Here is a 23,606-nt window from a genome sequence, read left to right as displayed (position 1 = left end):
AGCCACCAATCCATGGCCCAACAAAAAGGACTTATGACTGGCTGGAGCGAGCTAGTCCATTAGCCCAACAATTTTTTTTTTTGAAAAAAATTATATGAAAAATTAGTGTAAGATATCATATTTTTGTTTCATTTTGACGTAAAAGTAATTTATTGTGGATAATTTTTTTAAGTATTAGAGACAACAAATACAAAAGTTAGAGGGAAAGACGGTTAAAAATCATCAAGTGAAAATGTGAAAGAAATATTAAGTAATAGGAGTTTTAAATTGATTCTTTAATATTTTTGATTTTCATTTTTTATTTATCTTTTATACTTTTTTTAACAAACTAAAATAATATCTGTACCTGTCAAAAGGATACACCGGTAATCTTATAGTCTGAGGGTCGAACGAGTACTCCGATCGAATTTTTCGGTAAGCCGTGGGTGGAGATACCTGCAGAAGGCACTCCGACGCTCAAGTCAGAATAAGCACAAATATCGATGACAATTAACGAACAGTGACATTACCTTTTGACGTGAGCTATTTATACTGACATCCATGGGCCCTGGTGTCCTTGGGCCCCGTGACGACTATCGTATTAGGTAATACGTCCTTAATCAGCATATGGATATGATTATCTCTTAACTCTTGATTAGGGATAATCTTACACTCCTGATTGAGGATCTGGGTTATTATAGTGGTCGATGCTGATCGGCCACCTGGCTCGGCCATCTGGGTGCCGATTAGGTATCGGCAACCTGATTCGGCCATTCAAGTGCTGATTGGGTGTCGGCTAACTGGTGACCGAGTGGCCCTACTAGTACACTTGCCCCCTAGCCTTGGGGAAGGTATAGCTTCTTCAAGGGTAAAGAGATGGAGTTATGTCGAATGGGGAGTTGAAGGGTTAAGCAATCTCTACCGTTGAGTCTTGAAGATCAGACGGTTATACTTTTTCAAATATTTGAAGTTTCCCGCCTATTTCCCTTGCTATATATAGGGATGAGTGGTAGGGCCTCTCCTACACATTGCTCTCAGCCGAATCACATTCTCTGAACGAGTTCGAAGAGCTAACCGTGCGCTCCGAGTGACCGTTTCAAGCTTTGATTTTTGGTAAGTTTTGTTCTTATGGCTACTTCTTCTGAGAGCTCTTCGGCCGGTGAGACTCGGTCGTCATCATCCGAGGGGTCTTCGTCCAGGGGTTCGGGGCATGCATGCGTGGAGATACCACCGAATGAAGATAGGCGGTCCAGCGATAGTGGGAGTACATCCGAAGAGACTTCGACCAGTGGGAGCCAAGAGACGCCGATTAAAGCGAAACGTGTCTCGAATCGGCAAAGATACGGGCCATCCGAAGTGCTGGAGTACGAATTGGTGAATGGCGAGGTAACCTCATACTATTCTCGCTACCAAGAAACTTCAATGATTACAAATTTGTTGGAGTACACCAAGTGTTTGAACTTCGATGTTAAAGAAGAGCCATATCCGATTGGGATTCGGGCTTGTCAAAACAACGCCTTTCCCAATCCCGACATGGTATGCTTGGACAAACAGGCCGACAGGATGGCGTCCTTCTATATGTACGATTGCCTGTTACGAGATTTGAAGGTTAAGCTGCCATTCGACGAGTTTACGATGGGGGTACTTAGGGTTTTGAACGTAGCGCCGACCCAACTTCACCCGAATAGCTGGGCTCAACTTCAAGGCTTCAAACACTTGTGCCGATGTGTGAACATTAGGCCTTCACCATTACTTTTTCTCTATTTCTACTCTTCGCGGCCTTCGGATTTAGCCAAATGGGTATCTCTTAACCGAGTGGGGACTCGGCAGCTTCTGGATAGTTTTACCTCATCATATAAAAATTTTAAGGCTAGATTTTTTCGAGTAACCATTCGTCCGAATGGGCGTTGTTTCTTCTTCGGGAATGATGAGAGGAGTTTATTTCCTTTGTACTGGACGCGTGCCCCTCGGCCATATGATGAGGTGTCGGACGAGCTTCTCACCGCCGAAGAGCTACGAGATGTACAATTTTTGCTTCAATTGCCTCGGCGCTTGCCGACGAGGTCACTAATTAATGTAGTCGAATCACCCGGATGGGAGAACGACTTGATAGGTACGTGATTTGTCCCTTTTTTTGCCTTAAGCTAAATGCATATTGATGTTCACTTGAATGTTTTTTGTAGGAATCATGGTGGTGGCTGGCGCTGATCAATTCAACATTCGGAACTTACTAGCTGGCCGAATGCAGCAGGCCAAAACTTCGGGGGCTGTAGGTAGCTCGTCAATTACCCAAACTCCTCGGGCAGAGCAGGATAACCGAAGCCCTCCTTCTCTGACTGTAAGCAGAAGAAGGGGAAGAAAGGGAAGGGAGCTGCTCAAGAAGGTCACAAGAGGAAGAGTGCCGAAGAGAGGCCTGAGAAAAGTAAGAAATCAAAGCAGACCGTGGCTTCTCCGGGCAGAACTGTAATTTGTGTGCCTCCTGCTTTGATGTCAAGGAACTTCTGGGGCGAGGGTGCTTCGGCCGACTCTCTAATTCGGCCTAACAGTATTTCAGAGGAAACCCGAGAGTTTTTGGGGCAATTGGATGTGGCCTCAAAATGGAAATACTATTGTGAGGTACAGTCTCGGTCCTTGGTGCTTGCGCATCAACTTGCCATGGGTCCGGTCGGCGAGCTGATGCAACTGAGACAAAGGCTTGGGGATGCCGAAAAGACAACGGCCGAGGCCATGGCAACGACCGATGAAGCCCTTGCCAAGACTCGCCAACTTGCTGTCGAACTGGACGTGCAGAGGCGCAACAACGACACTCTTCGGCTGGACCTTTAAAAGGCAACCAACGAAGAGCAGCGCCGAGCAGAGGAGGCCAAGGCCGAGTTGGAACGATTAAAAGAGGAGGCGCAAGATCGCATCGTCGCCCAGCATGAAGCCGGCTTTCGGCATGCTCTTCGTTAGGCTAGGTACTTCGGTCGCTTTCGGGAAGGTTTTGAGTTTGACATGACTAAAGACTTTTACCAGGGGTCTTTCATGTCTTTCCAAGATATGCCCGAGGGAGCCATCCCCGATAGCGATGAGCCGACTGACTACCCCGAAGATGAAGACACCCACGATGTTTCAGGTGATGAGGTTGAGAATGAGCAAGAGGAGCCGAACCAAGACCAAGAGGACGAGCCTGAGACACAAGAGGATGCTCCGAGCCACCCCGACGAGTGACCATTGACTTTGTCTGTAAGGGTCGATAGAGCCCTCATTGTATCTCAGGTTGATAGAACCTGCCCTTTTTTGATCAATGAAAAAGACAATGTGTTTGCGTACCGGAAAAATGTTGTATGTCTTTAACTTAAAACAATTTAAGCAAAAACTTTAGCTGAATTGAATATTCCATACTGCGTGTTAAGCCAAAATCGAAGGAGGTCTTTTGAGATAGTTACCTTCATGGGGACAACATCGATTGGACTCACTTGGAAGCGCGTACTTTTGGCTCAATACCGAATGAGTGTATTCGGATTTGCTTCCTCGCTGAGCGAAGACCGAGTGGGGAAAGGTACTTTTTCCGAACCTATGCCAAATAGACTCATTCGGAAGAGCTGACTTGTGGCTCTAAGTCGAATGAGCTTATTCGGACTTGGTCTCTTTTGATCCAAAACCGAATTAGATTGCTCATGCTTGCTTCCTCGCTGAGCAAAGACCAAGTGGGGAAAGGTACTTTTTCCGCACCTATGCCGAATGGACTCATTCGGAAGAGCTGACTTGTGGCTCTAAGTTGAATGAGATTATTCGGACTTGGTCTCTTTTGATCAAAAACCGAATTAGATTGCTCGTACTTGCTTCCTTGTTGAGCCAAGACCGAGTGGGGCAAGGTACTTTTTCTGGACTTATGCCGAATGAACTCATTCGGAAGAGCTTACTTGTGGCTCTAAGCCGAATGAGCTTATTCGGACTTGACTGCTTTTGGAGCTTGTTTGCATGATTTTACAGGCACTTCCTTGGCCGAGGGGGGTTACTCGGGAAGGAAGCCTGTTTGTACAATTCCGAGGGCACGTCCTTGGCCGAGTGGGGTCACTCGGGAGGGAAGCCTGTTTGTACGATTCTGAAGGCACGTCCTTGGCCGAGTGGGGTCACTCGGGAGGGAAGCCTGTTTGTACGATTCCGAAGGCACATCCTTGGCCGAGTGGGGTCACTCGGGAGGGAAGCCTGTTTGTACGATTCCGAAGGCACGTCCTTGGCCGAGTGGAGTCACTCGGGAGGGAAGCCTGTTTGTACGATTCCAAAGGTACATCCTTGGCCGAGTGGGGTCACTCGGGAGGGAAGCCTGTTTGTACGATTCCGAAGGCACGTCCTTGGCCGAGTGGGGTCACTAGGAGGGAAGCCTGTTTGTACGATTCCGAAGGCACGTCCTTGGCTGAGTGGAGTCACTCGGGAGGGAAGCCTGTTTGTACGATTCCGAAGGCACGTCCTTGGCCGAGTGGGGTCACTCGGGAGGGAAGCCTGTTTGTACGATTCCGAAGGCACGTCCTTGGCCGAGTGGGGTCACTCGGGAGGGAAGCCTGTTTGTAACAACTTGAATGAAGATAATATACAGACTGAGTTGAAATGTGTTTCATTAATATGATGTGCCTCGTTAAAAACCTTGTCGGCCAAAACCCCTTTTCACTTTTTTATAAGGGGAGAAAAGACCGATCAAGGAAAAGAGTGCACTCTGCATACATTGATTGATAATCTTTACAAGAAATTTGGTTAACTGAAATAAGCTTTCAAGTGAGTTGAGTTCCACGTTCTTGGAATGACCTTTCCCGAAAGCTCTTCCAATTTGTATGCACCGTTGTCGAGAGAGTGGCGGATTCTGAATGGGCCGTCCCAGTTTGCTGCTAATTTACCTTCACGGGGGTTGCGCTTGGCCGATCCTTGAACGCGCCATACTAGGTCTCCTTCCTTAAAACATCGCTTTGAAAGCGTGGAATTGAATCGCCTGCTCATCCTCTGTTTGCATGCCTCGGCTACGATGCGTGCCTTATATCGGACTTCATCTACAACATCAACCTCTGGCCGAAGGGATAAGTTATTGCTTGCCTCGTCAAAATGTATCCGACGGAACGAAGGCTCGCCAACTTCTACGGGGATCATGGCATCCGTACCATATGTCAATCGGAACGGGGTTTCCTTTGTTGTGGACTGAGGTGTGCATCTATAAGCCCACAAGACTTCTATCAGCTCTTCGGCCCAGGCGCCTTTAGAATCTCCTAAGCGTTTCTTCAGTTCTGTTAGAATGACCTTGTTCGCAGCCTCGGCTTGTTCGTTTGACTGAGGATGTTCAACTGATGTGAATCGGTGTCGTATACCCAAGTCAGTGATAAATTTGTTTAATTTCTGATCTATGAACTGAAGATCGTTGTCCGTTATAATGGCATATGGTATGCCGAATCGTGTGACGATGTTCTTCCACATGAACTTTTGAACCATGTTGGCCGTGATCGTGGCTAGCGGTTCGGCCTCTATCCACTTTGTGAAGTAGTCGATAGCGACCAACAGAAATTTACATTGTCCTTTGGCGAGGGGGAATGGACCGAGGATGTCCATCCCCCACAGGGAGAACGGCCAAGGAGCACTAATACTATGTAGCTCTTCAGCCGAGGCGTGAATTATGTTTCCATGGCACTGACATTGCATACATCGCTTTACAAATTCGGCGCAATCGGTTTTAAGAGTTGGCCAGTAGTACCCCGCTCTCAATACCTTGGCTTCCAAAGTTCTTCCACCCGAGTGAGACCCACATATCCCTTCATGGACTTCTCTCAGGACATAATCTGCTTGTGCTGAATCAAGGCATTTCAGTAGTGGTGTGGAGAAGCCCCTTCGGTACAATTCTCCGCTAACAACCGAGTATCTGGCTGCCTGCGTTCGGAGTTTTTTGGCGGCTGACGGATCAGTTGGTTGCTTGCTCTTTTCAATATAATCCATTATCTCGGTTATCCAAGTTTGTTGGGTTCAGCAACCGACATACATTCAACCGGGTTGACACTAGGAGTTGCAAGGTCGAGATGAAGAGTAGTTCGAAGCTGCCCAGGTTTTCGACTACTACTAGCCAACCGAGCCAGCTGATCGGCACGCTCATTGTGTTCTCGAGGGGTATGTTTGACCTGGACTTCATCGAAAGTGTTGCGTGTGTTCTGAAACAAATGGTAATATTTCAACAAGTTAGAATCTTTCACCTGAAAGTGATCATTGACTTGCTCCGAAACAATCTTCGAATCTGTCCAACACAATACTCGCCGAGCCCCAACCTCTTGGGCGAGCCGTAGTCCTTCCAGTAATGCCTCGTACTCGGCTTGATTATTTGAGGCCTTGAACGCAAATTGTAGGGACTGTTCGAGAACCAACCCGATTGGTCCTTCAAGGATTTTTCCTGCTCCGCTACCGTGGATATTTGAAGATCCATCCACATGCATTGTCCACAAGTCACTCTCAAAGTGGCCTTTCGGCTATAATTCATTTACAAAATCGGCCAAGCACTGGGATTTAATCGGGCCTCGCGCCTCAAAAGTTATATCAAACTTCGAAAGCTCAATTGACCAGGCCATCATTCGCCCAGCCAACTCTGGTTTGCGCAAAACCTTGGCAATTGGGCAGTCAGTTCGGACGACCACATGATGACTTTGAAAGTATTGCCAGAGACGACGAGCCGTGTGAACTAGTCCGAGCGCCACTTTCTCCAGGAGTTGATATCTTGTTTCTGCTTCTTGTAGCATTCGGCTAATAAAATACACCGGCCGTTGCACGTCCTTTTCTTGCACTAAGACGGCACTTATGGCTTCATTCGACACGCACAAGTACACCACCATGTCTGCCCGTGGGTCGGGCTTAGAGAGAATGGGGGGGAGCCGAGACGTTGCTTCAAATCTTGGAAAGCCTTTTCACAACCGACAGACCATTCAAATTTCTTGACTTTCCTTAACAAACCTACAATAGGCTTTGCTAGCTCGGCGAGACATGGTAAAAATCTTGATAGGGATGTGAGCCGCCCGACCAACTTCTGAACTTCTTTGAGGTTTTGGGGACTTCTCATATCAATGACTGCCCGACATTTATCGGGGTTGGCTTCAATGCCTCTTGCCGACAGCATGAAGCCGAGAAATTTGCCCCCCGATACGCCGAACACACATTTTTCTGGATTGAGCCACATGTCATATTTGCGCAGTTGATGGAATATTTCAGAAAGGTCAGCTATGTGTTGGGCGACATCTGCCGATTTAACTACCATATCATCGACGTACACCTCGATATTCTTGCCGAGCTGGTGTCAAAAAATTTTGTTCATCAACCTTTGATAGGTTGCTCCTGCGTTTTTCAAGCCGAAAGGCATCACCCGATAACAATAGTTGGCGGTGTCGGTGATAAAAGCTGTATTCTCTTCATCGCGGGGATGCATTCGGATTTGGTTGTACCCCGAATAAGCGTCGAGAAAGGTGAGAATCCTATGTCTTGACGCACCGTCAACCAATCGATCAATGTTTGGGAGCAGGTAAGCGTCCTTCGGGCATGCCCTATTGAGATTAATGTAGTCGGTACACATTCTCCATTTGCCATTCGGCTTTTTCACCATTACTACGTTCGCCAACCACGTAGTATACTGAACCGAATAAACCTAGCATCAAGTAATTTTGCAACTTCTGCTTCTACTGCAAGTTTTCGCTCGGTTCCCATTTTCCTTTTACGCTGAGCAACCGGCCGAGCCTCAGCGCATATTGATAACTTGTGACACATAAAGTTTGGGTCAATCCCAGGCATGTCGAAAGGTGTCCAAGCAAAAAGGTCCTTATTCCGAGTGATCACATGACTTAGGGCGGAACGATCGTCCTCGGATATCTCGGCGCCTATATACGTAACCTGAGTGGAGAGTGAACCGAGCTGTAACTGAACTTTTTCTTCTACTGGTTGTACACGTTCTTCGTCATTCATTCTCGGATCGAGATCCCAAGTTACGGGCTCGTCTGATGCCGAAGGAGTGATAGCATGAACCCTCTTTGATTTTGATTGTCGTTCCTCCACCGGGGATATTCGCAAACTAGCGAAGTAACACTCTCGAGCAGCCTTTTGATCAGCATGGATAGTAATGATCTTTCCTTTGTCGGATGGGAATTTCATTGCTAGGTGTGGTGTTGAGACAATCGCTCCCAGCATGTTTTGTGAGGGGCGGCCGAGGAGGATGTTATATGACGTGCTGGCGTGTACCACGATGTACTTCACTTGAATTTCTCTGCTCTCCTGTTCGTCAAAACAAAAACGAGTAAAGAGATTAATATACCCCTTAGTACTTACCCTTTCACCTGAAAAATCGACAAGGGGGTCATCATATGGGATTAACTCCTTTTCCGAAATACCCAACTGTTTGAAGGTATTCTAGTATAGAATGTCCGCGAAACTGCCTTGATCGATTAACGTCTTCTTGACTATGCAGTTATGAATTTCTACGCTGATCACCATCGGATCGTCCTGCTTCGGGTCAATACCCTGAAAATCGGCATCTGTGAAAGTTATGGTTGGCAATCTTCGGGAAGGTTGCCTCTCCACGACATGTACCGATCGGATAGCCCGCAAGTGCCTCTTTTGGGCTGAAGAAGTAGAGCCCCCGCCCGCAAATCCTCCTGCGATTGTATTAATCACCCTTCTACGCGAATATGTCGGGTCGTCTTTCCTGTCCCGTGACCTGCTTCGTTCACGCCGAGGCCTCTCAGCTTGGTCCTGAGTTCGCCGATCTTGGTTTCGAGGCTGATATGAAGAACGACGCCGAGAAGAATCTGATCGATCGATGAAATTATGAAGCTGGCCTTGTTTGATCAAGTCTTCAATTTTATCCTTCAGGGCGGCACACTCCTTTGTGGAATGACCCCGATTGCGGTGATATCGACAAGATTTGCTGGTATCAGCGCGTGGTGGAGTGGATGCCCTTTTCGGCACTGCCAGAACTTCCGATGAGAGAGCTTGTTCCAGTACTGCTGCTCTACTAGCATTCAGGGGTGTATAATGAGAGTATTTTGGTCCACGAACGAGGCTATCTCTTAATGCTATCTCTTTACCTCGACCCCTGAAGGTTGTTCTACTTGTTTTTCAGCCTTACTCACTGGTTCGGCTCTGGATTGATTACGATATTCTGCCAACTCTTCCATTTGCATATACTTGTCAGCCCTCCTTCGCAGGTCATTCATGTCCGAAGGAGGCTTTTTACAAATGCTATTGACGAACGTTCCCGGCTTTAAAGCCGTTGTGAGGTGGTGGAGCGCTACGGCCGGATTGAGATCTCGGATTTCCAAGGCTGCCTTGTTGAACCAATCCATAAATGTCCTGAGCAATTCCTTCTTGTCCTACCGAAGGCTGACCAGCGATAAAGAAGTCAAGCTATGGGGACGACTCGTTGCGAATTGAATGGTGAACTGGGCGGATAACGTGTTGAACGAGTCGATTGAATTGGGGGGTAGCCGAGTGAACCAGCTCAAAGCCCTGCCTTTGAGAGACGTCGGGAAAATGCGACACAAGGCAGCGTCGTCCGTGGTGCTCAAGGTTACCTGCGTAAGAAAAACATCAAGGTGTTCATCAGGGTCGGTTGTACCGTCATATTTATCAATGGGTAATGCTTTCCAATTATCGAGCAGGGATAGTTGCATAATAGAAGGTGTGAAAGGGTGGCGATGCGATCCAATTGTTGCCACGTCAGTGGGACGGCCGACTGTGGGCAAAGCCGAAGGGAGTTTTTCTGGTGCGGCGGCCGAACCATGTGGAACCGATGTGTGGACTCCATGAGACTGGTAAGACCCCTGTGTCTGAGTATTGGTGGGCTGAGTAGGTTTCCATGAAGGGTCTGGATTTCTCAGTGCTTCATTTTTAGCCCTCAAGGCCGAAAGCTCTTTCGCGTCCTTTTCCCGCTGTTGTTTCATAGCCTCCATCTCTTGTTTCAGTAGACGAACGGTCTCAGACAGATCGGTTTCATCTACTACCTCCACATGTTCCTCTTCGGTCTGGTGGTCTTCTGTGTTTCTTCTTCTTGTTTTCGCCATTTCCTTGTCAAGTCTTCAAGTTGTCCTCAATTCGACCCCACGGTGGGCGCCAAAATGTACCTGTCAAAATGATACACCGGTAATCTTCTTGTAGTCTGAGGGCCGAACGAGTACTCCGATCGAATATTCTGGTAAGTCGTGGGTGGAGATACCTGCAGAAGGCACTCCGACGCTCAAGTCAGAATAAACACAAATATCGATGACAATTATTGAACAGTGACATTACCTTTTGACGTGAGCTATTTATACTGACATCCATGGGCCCTGGTGTCCTTGGGCCCCGTGACGACTATCGTATTAGGTAATACGTCCTTAATCAGCTTATGGATATGATTATCTCTTAACTCTTGATTAGGGATAATCTTACACTCATGATTGAGGATCTGGGTTATTATAGTGGCCGATGTCTGATCGGCCACCTGGCTCGGCCATCTGGGTGTCGATTAGGTATCGGCAACCTGATTCGGCCATTCAAGTGTCGATTGGGTGTCAGTTAACTGGTGACCAAGTGGCCCTACTAGTACAATATCCACCTATCATTTATAGGCATTTGTTTTCTACATCCATCACATTATTTAATACACCCGTCATTTTTTAAAAAGTTTCTAAATTACCCTTCAACTGTTTTCAATTTGGAACATCCAATTCACAAATTACAACGTTAAAAATATGTTCCGGAACATCGAATTTATAGTATTAATTGTGTTGTAAAATACTTATTCCAGAATGCTAAAAGTATACCCAGTCCAAAATATTAAATGTGTATTGAAACACCCCATTACAGATGATTACAAATATATTCTGGAACACAATATGAAATGTTAAAAATACACTCATTCTGAAGTTTTAAATGTGTTCTGGAACATCCATTTCAAAATTTGAAAAATGTGTTTAGAAACATTCGTTCCACAATGTTAAAATTTTATTCCGAAATGGGTTCCTAGAATTGTCACATAAATGTTCTTTACGATAATGTGTTATTCCGTTATCAAACTACATATATTCATTTGTGTTATCCACATGAACTAGAATGAAAGTATGAATTTAGGGTCATGTACATATATACTTTTACAAATTTTTTTAAAAATTAAAAATTATTTGATACTTTATTCATTAATTCAAATTGATATATATCATAAAAGTATTTTATACGTTGATTTGAATAAGTATTATATAATTTATAAATTTGATTTAAATATTAAAAAAATTAATTTAATTGTTAAATCGTTAAAATGAATAAAAAGTTTTATTTATTTTTGTAATGACACAGATCCGAGACGAGCCCAGTTTGGTACGGATCCAAGACGTGATGGAAATGAGCCAAATAAGAAGGGGTGAATTGGATTTTAAGAATTCTTCTTAATTTTCTTAGAGAAATTGAAAGACTTTCCCATTAAACCAATTAATAATGGAAGTAAGATTTTAACCTCCCTACATGCAATGTTCAAGATACAAGGAAACATATTAATGAGCATGTAATCAAATTAACAAGAAAGTAAATTCAAGTTAAAGGGTAGGAGAAACTTGCACAAAAATCTATATTAGTTCAACCACTTTGACTAGTGACCTACATCTAGTTTCCAATGAACCCAGTTGAGTTTTTCACTATTCTTTAATTTCATAAGTTTTACAATCATACAACCTCATGCAAAACACTTCAACAAATTAAAGAAACCCTTCTTGAACCCTAAGGAGCACCCTTGTAGCACCCCACTACAAGATACATATCTTTCTTGAGAAACCTACTCAAGAATCCTATCTACTTTGAAAAACTTACTCAAGTAATAAAAAAGATTAAGGAAAGATATCACTTGAAGCACATAAAAAAATGAACATGTGTATCAAGACTATATCACTTAGCTATAATCCTTCAAATAGATAAAGATGACAATTCATTCTCTTGATTTATGCTAGAGGTTTTCACAAAGCATTTCAAACCTCCCTTTAAGAAAACACTTTTCTCAGAGCTCACTCAATGATCGATTTTCATAAAAATCCAATTCTTCTTCAATTTTGAGAATGAAAAATGTTATATAATTTTTTTTTCTAAAATAATCGATTATTAGTTATGAATAACCAATTATTTAGTTTTCCACAAATCTAAAAATCTATCAAAAACAATTTAATCAATTGTTTCTTAAGATAATCAATTATTATCTGTTCACTTCTAAAACAATCAATTATTTGACTAGATAATTGATTATTACACCAAAGTTTTTCATGTTACTGAAAAACAAAACAAATTATTGATTATTACTAGAGATAATAAATTAATTTGAGTAAAAGTCAATACTTTAATTTTTCACACTAGATCCTCTTTAAACTAGTTTTAAACCTCACATATATCATCAATCACCACTCTAAATGAATAATTATCAACAAAGAATGATATAACACCTAACTATTGCGCAAAGCAAAACATGCACAAAGTAAAATATACAACAAATTACAACTTGCACTCTTATCTTTCAAGATGCTATATAATATAAAATACATTTGTAATCATAAAAAAAATTGCAATGTTCTTCTTTTTGAGCTTATCAAGATACAAATACTAAAAATTTTCGGTCTCTTAATGTATTTAGTATTGATGTTTATCTTATTATTTTAGTGAAAATATTTCTTTAATATAATTTGAGTTATTGTATTAAATATTTTTTTCATATATAGTTTGCCACTTAAAATAAAAATATTTTCAAATGTTCTAAATAATTTATAATTTTTTATTCTAAATTTCAGTTTAGTAGCTTATGATTTTATAAAATACCTTTGAAATCAAATATATTATATCATTTACTTGAGCAAAAATATCTTTTAATAGCTTGCGATTTAGAGGTTTACAATTTTATAAAAACATGTTTTATATTATGTTTTAATGTTGTATACATACAATAACTCAAATAAACAAGTAAATACTTGTTTATCAATGTGGATAAACAAGTGAAAGTCAAGTTCTCTATTGGTAACTATGAAGATCAAGTGGTGTGTGACATAGTTCCAATGGAAGCTTGCCATATTTTGTTGGGAAGGCCATGGCAATTTGACAAGAAAACCATGCATAATGGCCTTACCAATGAAATTACTTTCACTCATAAAGAAAAGAAATTTGTACTTCATCCTTTGTCTCCTTCACAAGTGATAGAGGATCAAGTACAAATGAAAAAGAAAAGAGAAGAAGAAAAAAAAACTTGATTAAAAAAAAAAAAAGAGAAAAAGCATAAAGCTTCAAAGAAGAAGGAAGAGAAATCTTTTTCAATAGAAGGAATTCAACAAGAAACTTTAAAACAAACCTTAATTGTTGAAAAGCCTTCTTACCTTCTTCTTTGTAGAGGTGTGCTTAAGTGTTATAATTTAAGTCTTGAACTTAGTGCTTTACCTCCTAAAATTTCTCAATTATTAAAAGAATTTGATGATATATTCCCTAGTGAAGGTCCAAAGGGCCTTCCTCCTTTTAGGGGTATAGAACATCAAATTGATTTTGTGCCTGGGGCTAGTCTACCCAATAGACCAGCCTATAGGACAAATCCTCAAGAAACTAAGGAGATAGAGAACCAAGTCCAAGAGCTTTTGGATAAGGGGTGGGTGCAAAAGAGTTTGAGTCCCTGTGTTGTGCCTGTATTGTTAGTGCCCAAAAAAGATGGAAAATGGAGAATGTGTAGTGATTGTAGGGCCATTAACAATATCACAATCAAGTACAGGCACCCAATCCCTAGACTTGATGATATGCTTGATGAATTACATGGTGCTTCTATATTTTCTAAAATTGATCTTAAGAGTGGTTATCACCAAATAAGAATCAAAAAGGGTGATGAGTGGAAAACTGCTTTTAAGACCAAATTTGGATTGTATGAGTGGCTAGTTATGCCTTTTGGTTTAACTAATGCACCAAGTACATTCATGAGGCTTATGAATCATGTCTTGAGAGAGTGTATAGGAAAATTTGTTGTTGTTTATTTTGATGACATCTTAATCTATAGTAGGTCTCAAGATGATCACGTAGGACATCTTAGAGAAGTTATGATGATCCTTAGGGAAAACCAATTATTTGCAAATCTTGAAAAATGTACTTTTTGTGTCGATCATGTGGTTTTCCTAGGGTTCATTGTAAGCAAAAATGGGGTTCATGTGGACCCCGAGAAAATCAAAGCCATTCAAGAGTGGCCCAAGCCTAAAAATGTTAGTGAAGTTAGGAGTTTTCATGGACTAGTAAGTTTTTATAGAAGATTTGTGCCTAACTTCTCTAGCATTGCTTCACCCTTGAATGAGCTTGTCAAAAAAGATATTTTATTTGAATGGACTTCAAAGCATGACCAAGCATTTCAAATTCTTAAAGATCAACTTACTAATGCACCCATACTAGCTCTACCAAATTTTGAACAGACTTTTGAGCTAGAATGTGATGCATCAGGAGTTGGCATAGGGGTTGTGTTATTGCAAGGAGGACACCCCATTGCATATTTTAGTGAAAAACTAAAAGGTGCCTCCCTCAATTACCCTACCTATGATAAGGAGTTGTATGCATTGGTTAGAGCCTTACAAACTTGGGAACACTACCTTGTGTCCAAAGAGTTTGTCATCCATAGTGACCATGAGTCACTTAAATATTTAAGAGGTCAAGGTAAGTTAAATAAGAGGCATGCCAAATGGTTAGAGTTCCTTGAACAATTTCCATATATTATTAAATTCAAGAAAGGAAAATCAAATGTTGTAGCTGATGCTTTATCTAGAAGACATACTTTGCTTGTGTCTCTAGGTACTCAAATTTTTGGATTTGATAATATTAGGGAGTTGTATGAGGAAGATCTTGAGTTTGGTGATAATTATAAAAAATTCCAACAAAAAGCTTTTGATGGTTTCTATATATGGTTGAGGGGTATTTGTACAAAGAAGGAAGGTTATGTATACCCCAAGGATCCATTAGGAAACTATTAATTAAAGAGAGTCATGAAGGTGGGCTTATGGGGCACTTTGGTGTTGATAAAACCCTTAGTTTGCTAAAAGAAAAATTTTATTGGCCCCATATGCGAAAGGATGTCCAAAGGCATTATTTTAGATGTTTGGCTTGTTTACAAGCTAAGTCTAAAGTAATGCATCATGGTACATATACACCTTTACCTGTTGCTTCTTCCCCTTGGGTAGATATTAGCATGGATTTTGTGCTAGGTTTACCTAGAACCCAAAGGGGAATGGATTCTATCTTTGTGGTAGTGGACCGTTTCAGTAAAATGGCTCATTTCATTCCATGCCACAAAGTAGATGATGCAAGCAACATTGCAAAACTCTTCTTTAGAGATGTGGTTAAACTCCATGGACTTCCTAGGACTATAGTTTCAGATAGACATACTAAGTTCCTCAGCCACTTTTGGCGTGTTTTATGGTCAAGACTAGGAACCAAACTCCTCTTTTCAACTACTTGTCATCCTCAAACAGATGGCCAAACTGAAGTAGTGAATAGATCTCTGTCTACTATGCTTAGGGCAGTCCTAAAGGGCAATCACAAATCTTGGGATGAGTTTTTGCCTCACATTGAATTTGCCTACAATAGGGTAGTCCACAAAACTACCAATATTTCTCCTTTTGAAGCTGTGTATGGGTTCAATCCTTTGACTCCTTTAGACTTGATACCTCTTCCTAATGTTGAACATTTCATTCATAAGGAAGGGGCTTCAAGAGCTGAGTTTGTTAAAAAACTTCATGAAAGGATTAAAACTCATATTAAAATTCAAAATGAGAAATATGCCAAACAAGGAAGTAAAGGCAAGAAACCTATGTGTTGAGCTTAGGAGAGCTTGAATCTTCAAGGAGTTTTGATGATCACAACGAGTATACAACAACAACTTGGAGCACAAAAACAAAGGCAAAGAAGAGTCAAGAAAATGCTATGAAATGGAGCTATGTAATAGAGCTTAGGAAATAAATTGTTTTGAATATGTTTGTATATTTTGTGTGCTTAGTATGCTTTGTGCATAATCAAATCTTATCTAAACCAAGTAGAGAGTATATGATGATGAGTTAAAAACATTGGAAAGTTATTTTGAGTCTTAAAATGAAGTTTTAAGAACTAACTCAAAATAATCGATTATTGTTAAATATAATCGATTATTTCAGCAAATAGGCTAAGTGGAATGCCTTGCTGTAATAATCGATTATTTGCCAAAATAATCGATTATCCCAGGAACAACTCTCTGGAATAATCGATTATCCAGCTAAATAATCGATTATATTGTTCTTGGTTGGTTTCCAGAAAACCTGAAGAACAAAATAATCGATTATTCTTTAAAATAATCGATTATCTGTGTCTGAAACTTTTATAAATAGTTTGAACTTTGAGAAACTTCAGACAAGAGTTAGAACTGATAATCAATTTGTGAAAAACGTTTTTGTGAGTCTTTGTGACATCTTGGAGAGTTTTCTTTGTGAAATCCAAGAGTGAAAACGTTTTGTGAAAAGCTTTGGTAGAAGATCATCATCATCATAATCTTGAAAGGGGAAGATAAAGATTTGTTCAAGAATTCCAGGTGAATTCGTTCCTTTTATTCTTTGTGAATCTGTGTGGAAAATCTTGAGAAGGGTTTCTCAAGTGGTAAGGTTTCTTGTAGTGGGTTCTACAAGGGGTGCTTTCTTGGGGTCAAGAAAGTGGTTATCTTTTAGTGTTGAAGTATATGCATGTGTGTGTGCTTGTAAACCTTCTTGCTTAAAGATAGTGGAACAAATCTTAATCAGGTGTTGATTAAGGACTGGATGTAGGTCACATGTGGAGTGGCTGAACCAGTATAAAAGACTTGTGCAATCTTCTTCTACCTTATCTTTTACATTGTGTAATTTCTTGGTTGAACTTTAAAGAAGATAAAACTTGATTAACAAGTGTATGTGAATCTTGATGGTTTAAATTTGTAATTGAACATTATTTTTGAACCTCATTATGTTGTAATCAAGTGAGCATATTGCATTCATATTTTTATAACAAGTCTTTAGAAGAGCTTCATTTGGAAATTCTGTCATAGAAAAGTTTTGATTGAAATTAAGATCCAAAAAATACTCTGATAAATTTTTAAAGGGTCGTTGAATCCAATTCACCCCCTCTCTTGGATTATGCCATTCTTTTCTAACACTATGATCTTCGAGGAAGGTGATTGGGTTTGGCTTCATTTAAGAAAAGAACGTTTTCCAAATCAAAGGAAGTCCAAACTCAGTCCTAGAGGAGATGGTCCCTTTCAGGTCTTACAGCGTATCAATGATAACGCTTATAGACTTGATTTACCCTCTGCTTATGGAGTCAACACTACTTTTAATGTTAGTGATCTCAAACCTTTTGTAGGTGCTAGTGATGATGAGGAAGAGTCTTCAAATTCGAGGACGAATCCTTCTCAAGAGGGAGGGAATGATGGAAGAGCATGGGCTAAAGGCCCAACCACTAGAGCTATGGCCAGGAGATTACTTGAAGACTTGTCTGCTTCAGAGTTTAGTGGGCCCAATGGGCTTGGTGGGCCTAGGGTGCTTCTCACATGGACTTTACTTGATTAAACACCATGCTTTATTGTATATTTCTTAGTATAGGAAATTGCTTTGATTTCGGTCTTGTATTTTGACCATAGTTTAGGGTTTAGGCTTTTGGGCTTATATTTGGGCTTCATGGGCTTTGGGCTTTTGATACCCAATATTAGGCTCATTCTTCTTGTTGTATTTTTTCCTATTCATTGTATTCATTAGACCAATGTATTTCGGTCAATAGATTAGGTTTATATGAAGTATACATTAATAGGAGAATTAGGTTTCATTCATGTGTCATTTAGAAGTAATTTGAATTGAATTTGAGTCACATGGATGGCATGGAGTGGTTCCGGTCATGTGAGCTCCAAATTCACTTCAAATAACTCCTAAATGACACCTAAATGATGGTAGCATCCGGATTAAGCATGTGAGTGGCCAAAGTTTGAATTTCAAATTCAAATTTGAAATTCAAACTTGGCGCCAACTAGGCTTATTTGAGTTGCCGCCAAGTTTAACCTAATTTCCCTCCTATAAATGTATCTTTTCCTACCATGTTAAGACACTTTTGAGTATATGAGATTTCTGAATTGAATTCAGCCATCTTCAAGAGTCACCGAAATTCCAAGAGAGAGTCATAGAGAGTGCCTTCAAATTTCCTTAGGAAAACCTAGTTTCCTTCTCTTTGAAGTGTGCAATCCCTTGAGTGCTTGAGCTTGGATACTTCCCTCTAAGGCTTTGGCCTTCAATCCGAAAGTTCTCCTTCTCCTAAAGTGTTGATACATTCGATGTTATCTCCATTGAAGTTGATCCGTGCCTAGAAGGAGCTTAGGAGGAGTTCAATTTCCACTTCTTCTACTTTCTTCTATCACTATGCATTTGAGAAAAAAAAATATTTACAAATAAGCATGGTTTGGTTTGATTTGGGTCAGCTTCATATTTCAATCCGAAAACTTAATCGAACCACATAATTTTAAAAAAAAACTGAATTGATAGTTTGCAATTTTTCATCAATTTTCAATTTGTTGGATTGGTTTGCAATTTTTCTTTTGGATTAATTTAGTTTTGAACACCCTTAGAACGTGTATCTAATGAGAGCATATCTTATTAGAGATATGAGAGAGCTAAATAATAGCCATTAGATTATAGATAAAAAAAATAATTATTAGCTGAGATTAAACCTTAACTATAAATACTCACTCATAAGGTTATTACTATTATTGCCTATATGACTAATGCTTTTATCAGAATTTGCAAGTATTCTGATGTGGAATTGATGTTCCTTATACTCCAATGGCCAATGGTTGGGTGGGGCACTTGTAAAAATACTCTGACACTCAAGTTAGAGGGGACTCCATCGGAAGTGTAGAATTAGGATTAAAATGATACTTGGTGCCCCTTGTATAGGTGATTAATCTTATCTCTAAGCTTAGAGATAATATTTCATGATTTTAGAAAATATTCGTATTGATAAGTAGAGATTTTATGCTTGATTCTTAATCTTTAGTGTATTTTAGGATTCTTGGAGATATAGTGTGGGAATTATCCCCTGACCATTGGAGATAAAATTGCTTAGGATTTTACCTTCTAGTTCTACTAAAGGCAAGTTGGTGATTTACTCAACCTTCTTGAGTTGAATATGAGCTCAATTCAAATTGTCTAAGTTGGGCAGTACACAAGCCCCCCAGTTTTGAGTTCTTTTAGAGTGAAGGTAGTAGTCAAATCATCTTGACTTCAATGGAGAAGGCAAGGTAGATGGTCGAGTGAGGGAACTGTTCGATCTTATTGCATACATTTTTATGGTTTCCTGTGTGAAGTAAATGTCAAACAACAAGAAGGGGGTTGAACCGCAGTTAACTTAAAATTTGAATTTCTCTTATCTAATGTTTAAAAGCTGATGCTTCTGAAGGTTTAAAAAATTAATTATACTTATGAGTAGTTTCTTTATAAAACAACTTCTTAAAAGTTTGATCTTCTAAGGTATTTGAAAATACTTTCTACTCATTTAAGAAATTAATATGATATGCCACAATCATGTACCAATAAATATGAGCAACTTAAAGTAATTTAAATAGATATGAGCGTAAGGGTAAGAGAGATTTCATAATGTAATTTATCCTGCTTGACCCAACCTTGGGTTACATCCAACCCTTACACACACTATGGGATTTATCTACTATAATCAAAAGCAACTACTTTGAGTCCAACCACCAACACATGTTGGAGTTCTCCTACACAAATCAATTTCTTGCTATTTGTGTAGTCACCCTTAGCCAACTACTAAGTAACCTTTAACACTTTTTGAGTAAACCATTCTCACAGCCCACAACTATGAGTTAAACCATAACCAATTGGTTGCAACTTTTCTACCCTTTCTTTCCCTCTACACACCAAATTTGGGAATGAGCAATCAAATGTGTTTATAGATTTGAGAAACCTTAAAAACTATTAAAGGTTTCTATGTAACTCTCATAGGATAGAAGTTTTCACTAAAAAATTATTCTCACTCTTTCTATTACTTATTAGATTACAAATGTGTATGGTGAGAGCTCTAAATCATAGAGTATGAAGCAAGTAATTACAACTTTATCTAGCTTGGATATTGATAACTTTCAATGTTCTTGCTTGCTTGATAATGACTACCTTGGTCTTGTTTTATATGTTTTTCATAATGTATTTGTTGAATCTTGCTTAAGGATGAAGTAGTGTTGACAAAGATGTGTACTTTTAAATATGTCAAGTCAACAAAACATTAGAGGATGTGAGTTTCTAATGTTGTCATCTAATGATGCTTTTGAGTAACCTTCAAAATAGGGTCATTAGTGCTAGTCTTCTAAGAAGCTAGGCTTGAATTGAGACTTGTTATTTTGGAGGCTCTACTAGATGGACTATGATTTAGGTTCCTCAAGGTATTTTTCCTTGGGAGAAGATGTTCATACTTGAAAATCCTTAATGTATAAATCTTAAGCACTTTTACCAAAGAACAAAAATAATTAATGATAGTTATTTGTTTTTCAGTGTCATTTTGAACAATATATCTTAAAAGATATAATACATTTAAACTAAAACATTTAAGCAAATATGTTAGAAATCATTGCTTACTCTTCCAACATTTGGAACTAAGAATTTGTCATCATTAAAACCATTTAAGATTCAACAATTTGTTCCTTTTTGATAATGAAAACACTTTAGTTTCGTGATTTTAGGAAGAGTTGTGTACCTTTCATTTTGATCATAAATTAGAGAATATTAATTCATTTTAGTTAAGGATTTCTACAAACATATAAAGTGTTGCATGCATTCTTCTTGCAAATTTTCTTTATACTACAAGGATGTTTATACATTCATGCTCTACTCTTTCATGTAATACACTTAGTCATAATGATATTTCATTTTTGTAGGCTCCCCCTTAACTCATGTTGTTCTTTAAGATTTACACAAATTCTCCCTGTTAATTTAATTCAATAGATTCAAAACATTTATTGGAACAACCACATTCAGAGGATAACATTCATCATATATATATATATTAAATAGAGATTCGTTTATTCTAGGAGTAAGTCTACCTAAACTTACTCCGTTCAATAACTCATGTTCTACATCAAATTTCAACAATCCAACCGTTGAATTTAAAGTTCTTCATGCATAGATCAAATTTGCAAATTTTTAAGAAATTTGAAAATCATTTGATACTTCATTTCATGAATTCAAATCAATGTATAAAATGATTTTATGATTATCCGTCAATTTAAATTAATGAAATGAAGTATCAAATGATTTTCAAATTTTTTAAAAATTTGCAAATTTGATCTATGCATTAAGAACTTTAAATTCAACGGTTGGATCGTTAAAATTTGATGTAGAACATAAGTTATTAAACAGAGTAAGTCTAAGTAAACTTACTCTTGGAGTAAACGAATCACTCCTCTATATATATATAAGCATGAAAACAAATATAATGGTCAAAAACTACACACATTGTGCAACTAAATATATGTTCACAATACAGTTATCCCATCAAGATGAAAATTCATCAAAGACATAAAAAAATAAACTCCTAAAATAAAGTTCCTAAAATCTTCCAACTTCTCCCCCATTTGTTTTTTCATAATCAAAGAGTCTCTACAAATAACACCAAAGACTTCAACCAGTCTTGGAGGGAGAGGAATTCTCTATTGATTCCTGGGATGGATAGCTAGATTCCTTAAAAGCTAGAGGAGGTGCATGTAAAGGAGGGGGCACATTATGAATTACCCTTGGAACAAGCTTGGTTTTTAGCCACTACTCAAACAATAGATACCCAAGAAAGTCATTAATGTTGTGTCGAATTTTGGCTTGATTGGACAGTATAGCCTTATGCTCCTTCCTTGAGAGATGTAGCTACACTATAAGAAAAATGTAAATTTATGACGAACATAATTCTTCGATAAAAAAGAATATCCGTCAGAAATTCTCTATTTTCGACAATAAAAATCTATCGAAAAAAAAGGGCGTCGGAAAAAAAATCCGTCGAAAACAATTTAATCCGTCAAAAATTTTCGACGGATATATTCGTCGAAAATTGTTTGAAAATATTTATATGATTTTGACAGATAAATCCGTCAGAACATTTTTGTTTAATTTTAATAAATTTATTAATGTAATAACCCTTATATTTGGTCTCTCAAGGATTCTATTTCACGATATTTCACTTTTTAACGTGTTTTGTCCTTACTTGCACAATTTCTAGGAAACTTCCCAAAAGATCACCCATCTCTATATTAATACAAATCAAGCACGCTTAACTATGAAATTTTGATGAAATAAGCTATCGAAAAGAAGATGCATGTTGTTAGTATAGGTAGTACAAATTAATTCATTTAAGTCATCCTCAACTATACAATCTCATACTTATACTATCTTTGGATCCCTCTCATTTCGGTGTATCCGGGCCTTATAAAAATATATTAATATATATAATAATTATATTGCCAATAATAATAATTATATTATATTTAATTAATCTTTATTTATGTATATACTTACTTTTATAAATAACAATCTACTTATTTCTATTTAAAATTAATATTATGATAAATTTAAATTATTTATTATAAATTTAAAATTTTAAATAATAATTTATATATTTTAAAGTGAGAAGGATTATAATAACACCGGTGTAACTTTTACTAAGTATTACACTGCTCAATAACTTTATATTAAATGTGAATTTTGTAAATCTAACCGTTAGATTGAAAGTTCATATCACTTTATATGTTTATATCAAATTTTGTTAAAATTGAACAATAACTTGAAGGTAATCAAAGTGTTCATATTTTAGTATATTTTGAAATGTATATATTATAGAGCTGTCAAAACGGGTAACCCGACCCGGCCCGGCCCGGCCCACCACGGGTTGGTGGGCTAAACGGGTTGGCTCACCTAATTTAAAAAAATGTAAATTGTGTAACTCACAGCCAGCCCAATAGTTCCAAGGCCAAAAACAGCAACAATTGACCCCGCTTCTACCTTTGCAGTGTTCCAGACAGCTCCAAGGCCTAAAAAGTTAATCAAAATAATAATTGAATTGGGCATAAAATATTTTAAAAAATAAATGCAATAAAAATCCACCAATCTTGTCCAGTAGAATGCTTAGATGGTGGCCCAATAGCATAAGTTTTTTTTTTTTTTACTTCATAGGCCTTTTCATCAGTTGCAAGGTTTGGTGGCCCAATAGCATAAGTTTTTTTTTTTTATGGGTTGGTGGGTCAGCCCGGCTCACCACGGGTTTAACGCGAATGAGCCGGGTTGTTAGTGAGCCGGGTTTAAAATTGGCCCACACTGAAATTTTTAAAAAAAATTTAGCCCAACCCGGCTCGAACCCGTGGTGGGCCGGGTTGGCTCATCGGGTTGAGCCCATTTTGACAGCTCTAATATATTACGTCAATTTTATTTTACAAGAATGAAGTATCAGATCATCTTGAATTAATATAAAATTTTGTATATATGATCTAAGAGTAAAAAACTTTCAATCTAACGGTTGAATTTACAAAATTTACATTTAATATAAAGTTATTGAGCAGTGTAATACTTAGTAAAAGTTACACTAATGTT

The 23,606-nt window shown here is 38.8% G+C and overlaps 1 protein-coding gene across 1 annotated transcript; it reads right to left on the bottom strand.

Moving 5' to 3' along the window:
* Positions 1-5,942: 5,942 nt before the first annotated feature.
* Positions 5,943-6,422, bottom strand: LOC145949793 (uncharacterized). Its single transcript, XM_083060677.1, has one exon. The coding sequence runs from the start codon at positions 6,420-6,422 to the stop codon at positions 5,943-5,945; it is 480 nt and encodes a 159-aa protein (XP_082916803.1).
* Positions 6,423-23,606: the final 17,184 nt, after the last annotated feature.

This window comes from Cajanus cajan, chromosome 7 (genome assembly GCF_000230855.2).
Source record: "Cajanus cajan strain Asha chromosome 7, NIPB_CcT2T_4, whole genome shotgun sequence".
Lineage (NCBI taxonomy): Eukaryota > Viridiplantae > Streptophyta > Magnoliopsida > Fabales > Fabaceae > Cajanus > Cajanus cajan.
The sequence above is the reverse complement of the archived record's forward strand: the minus strand, read 5'-3'. Positions and strand labels throughout refer to the sequence as shown.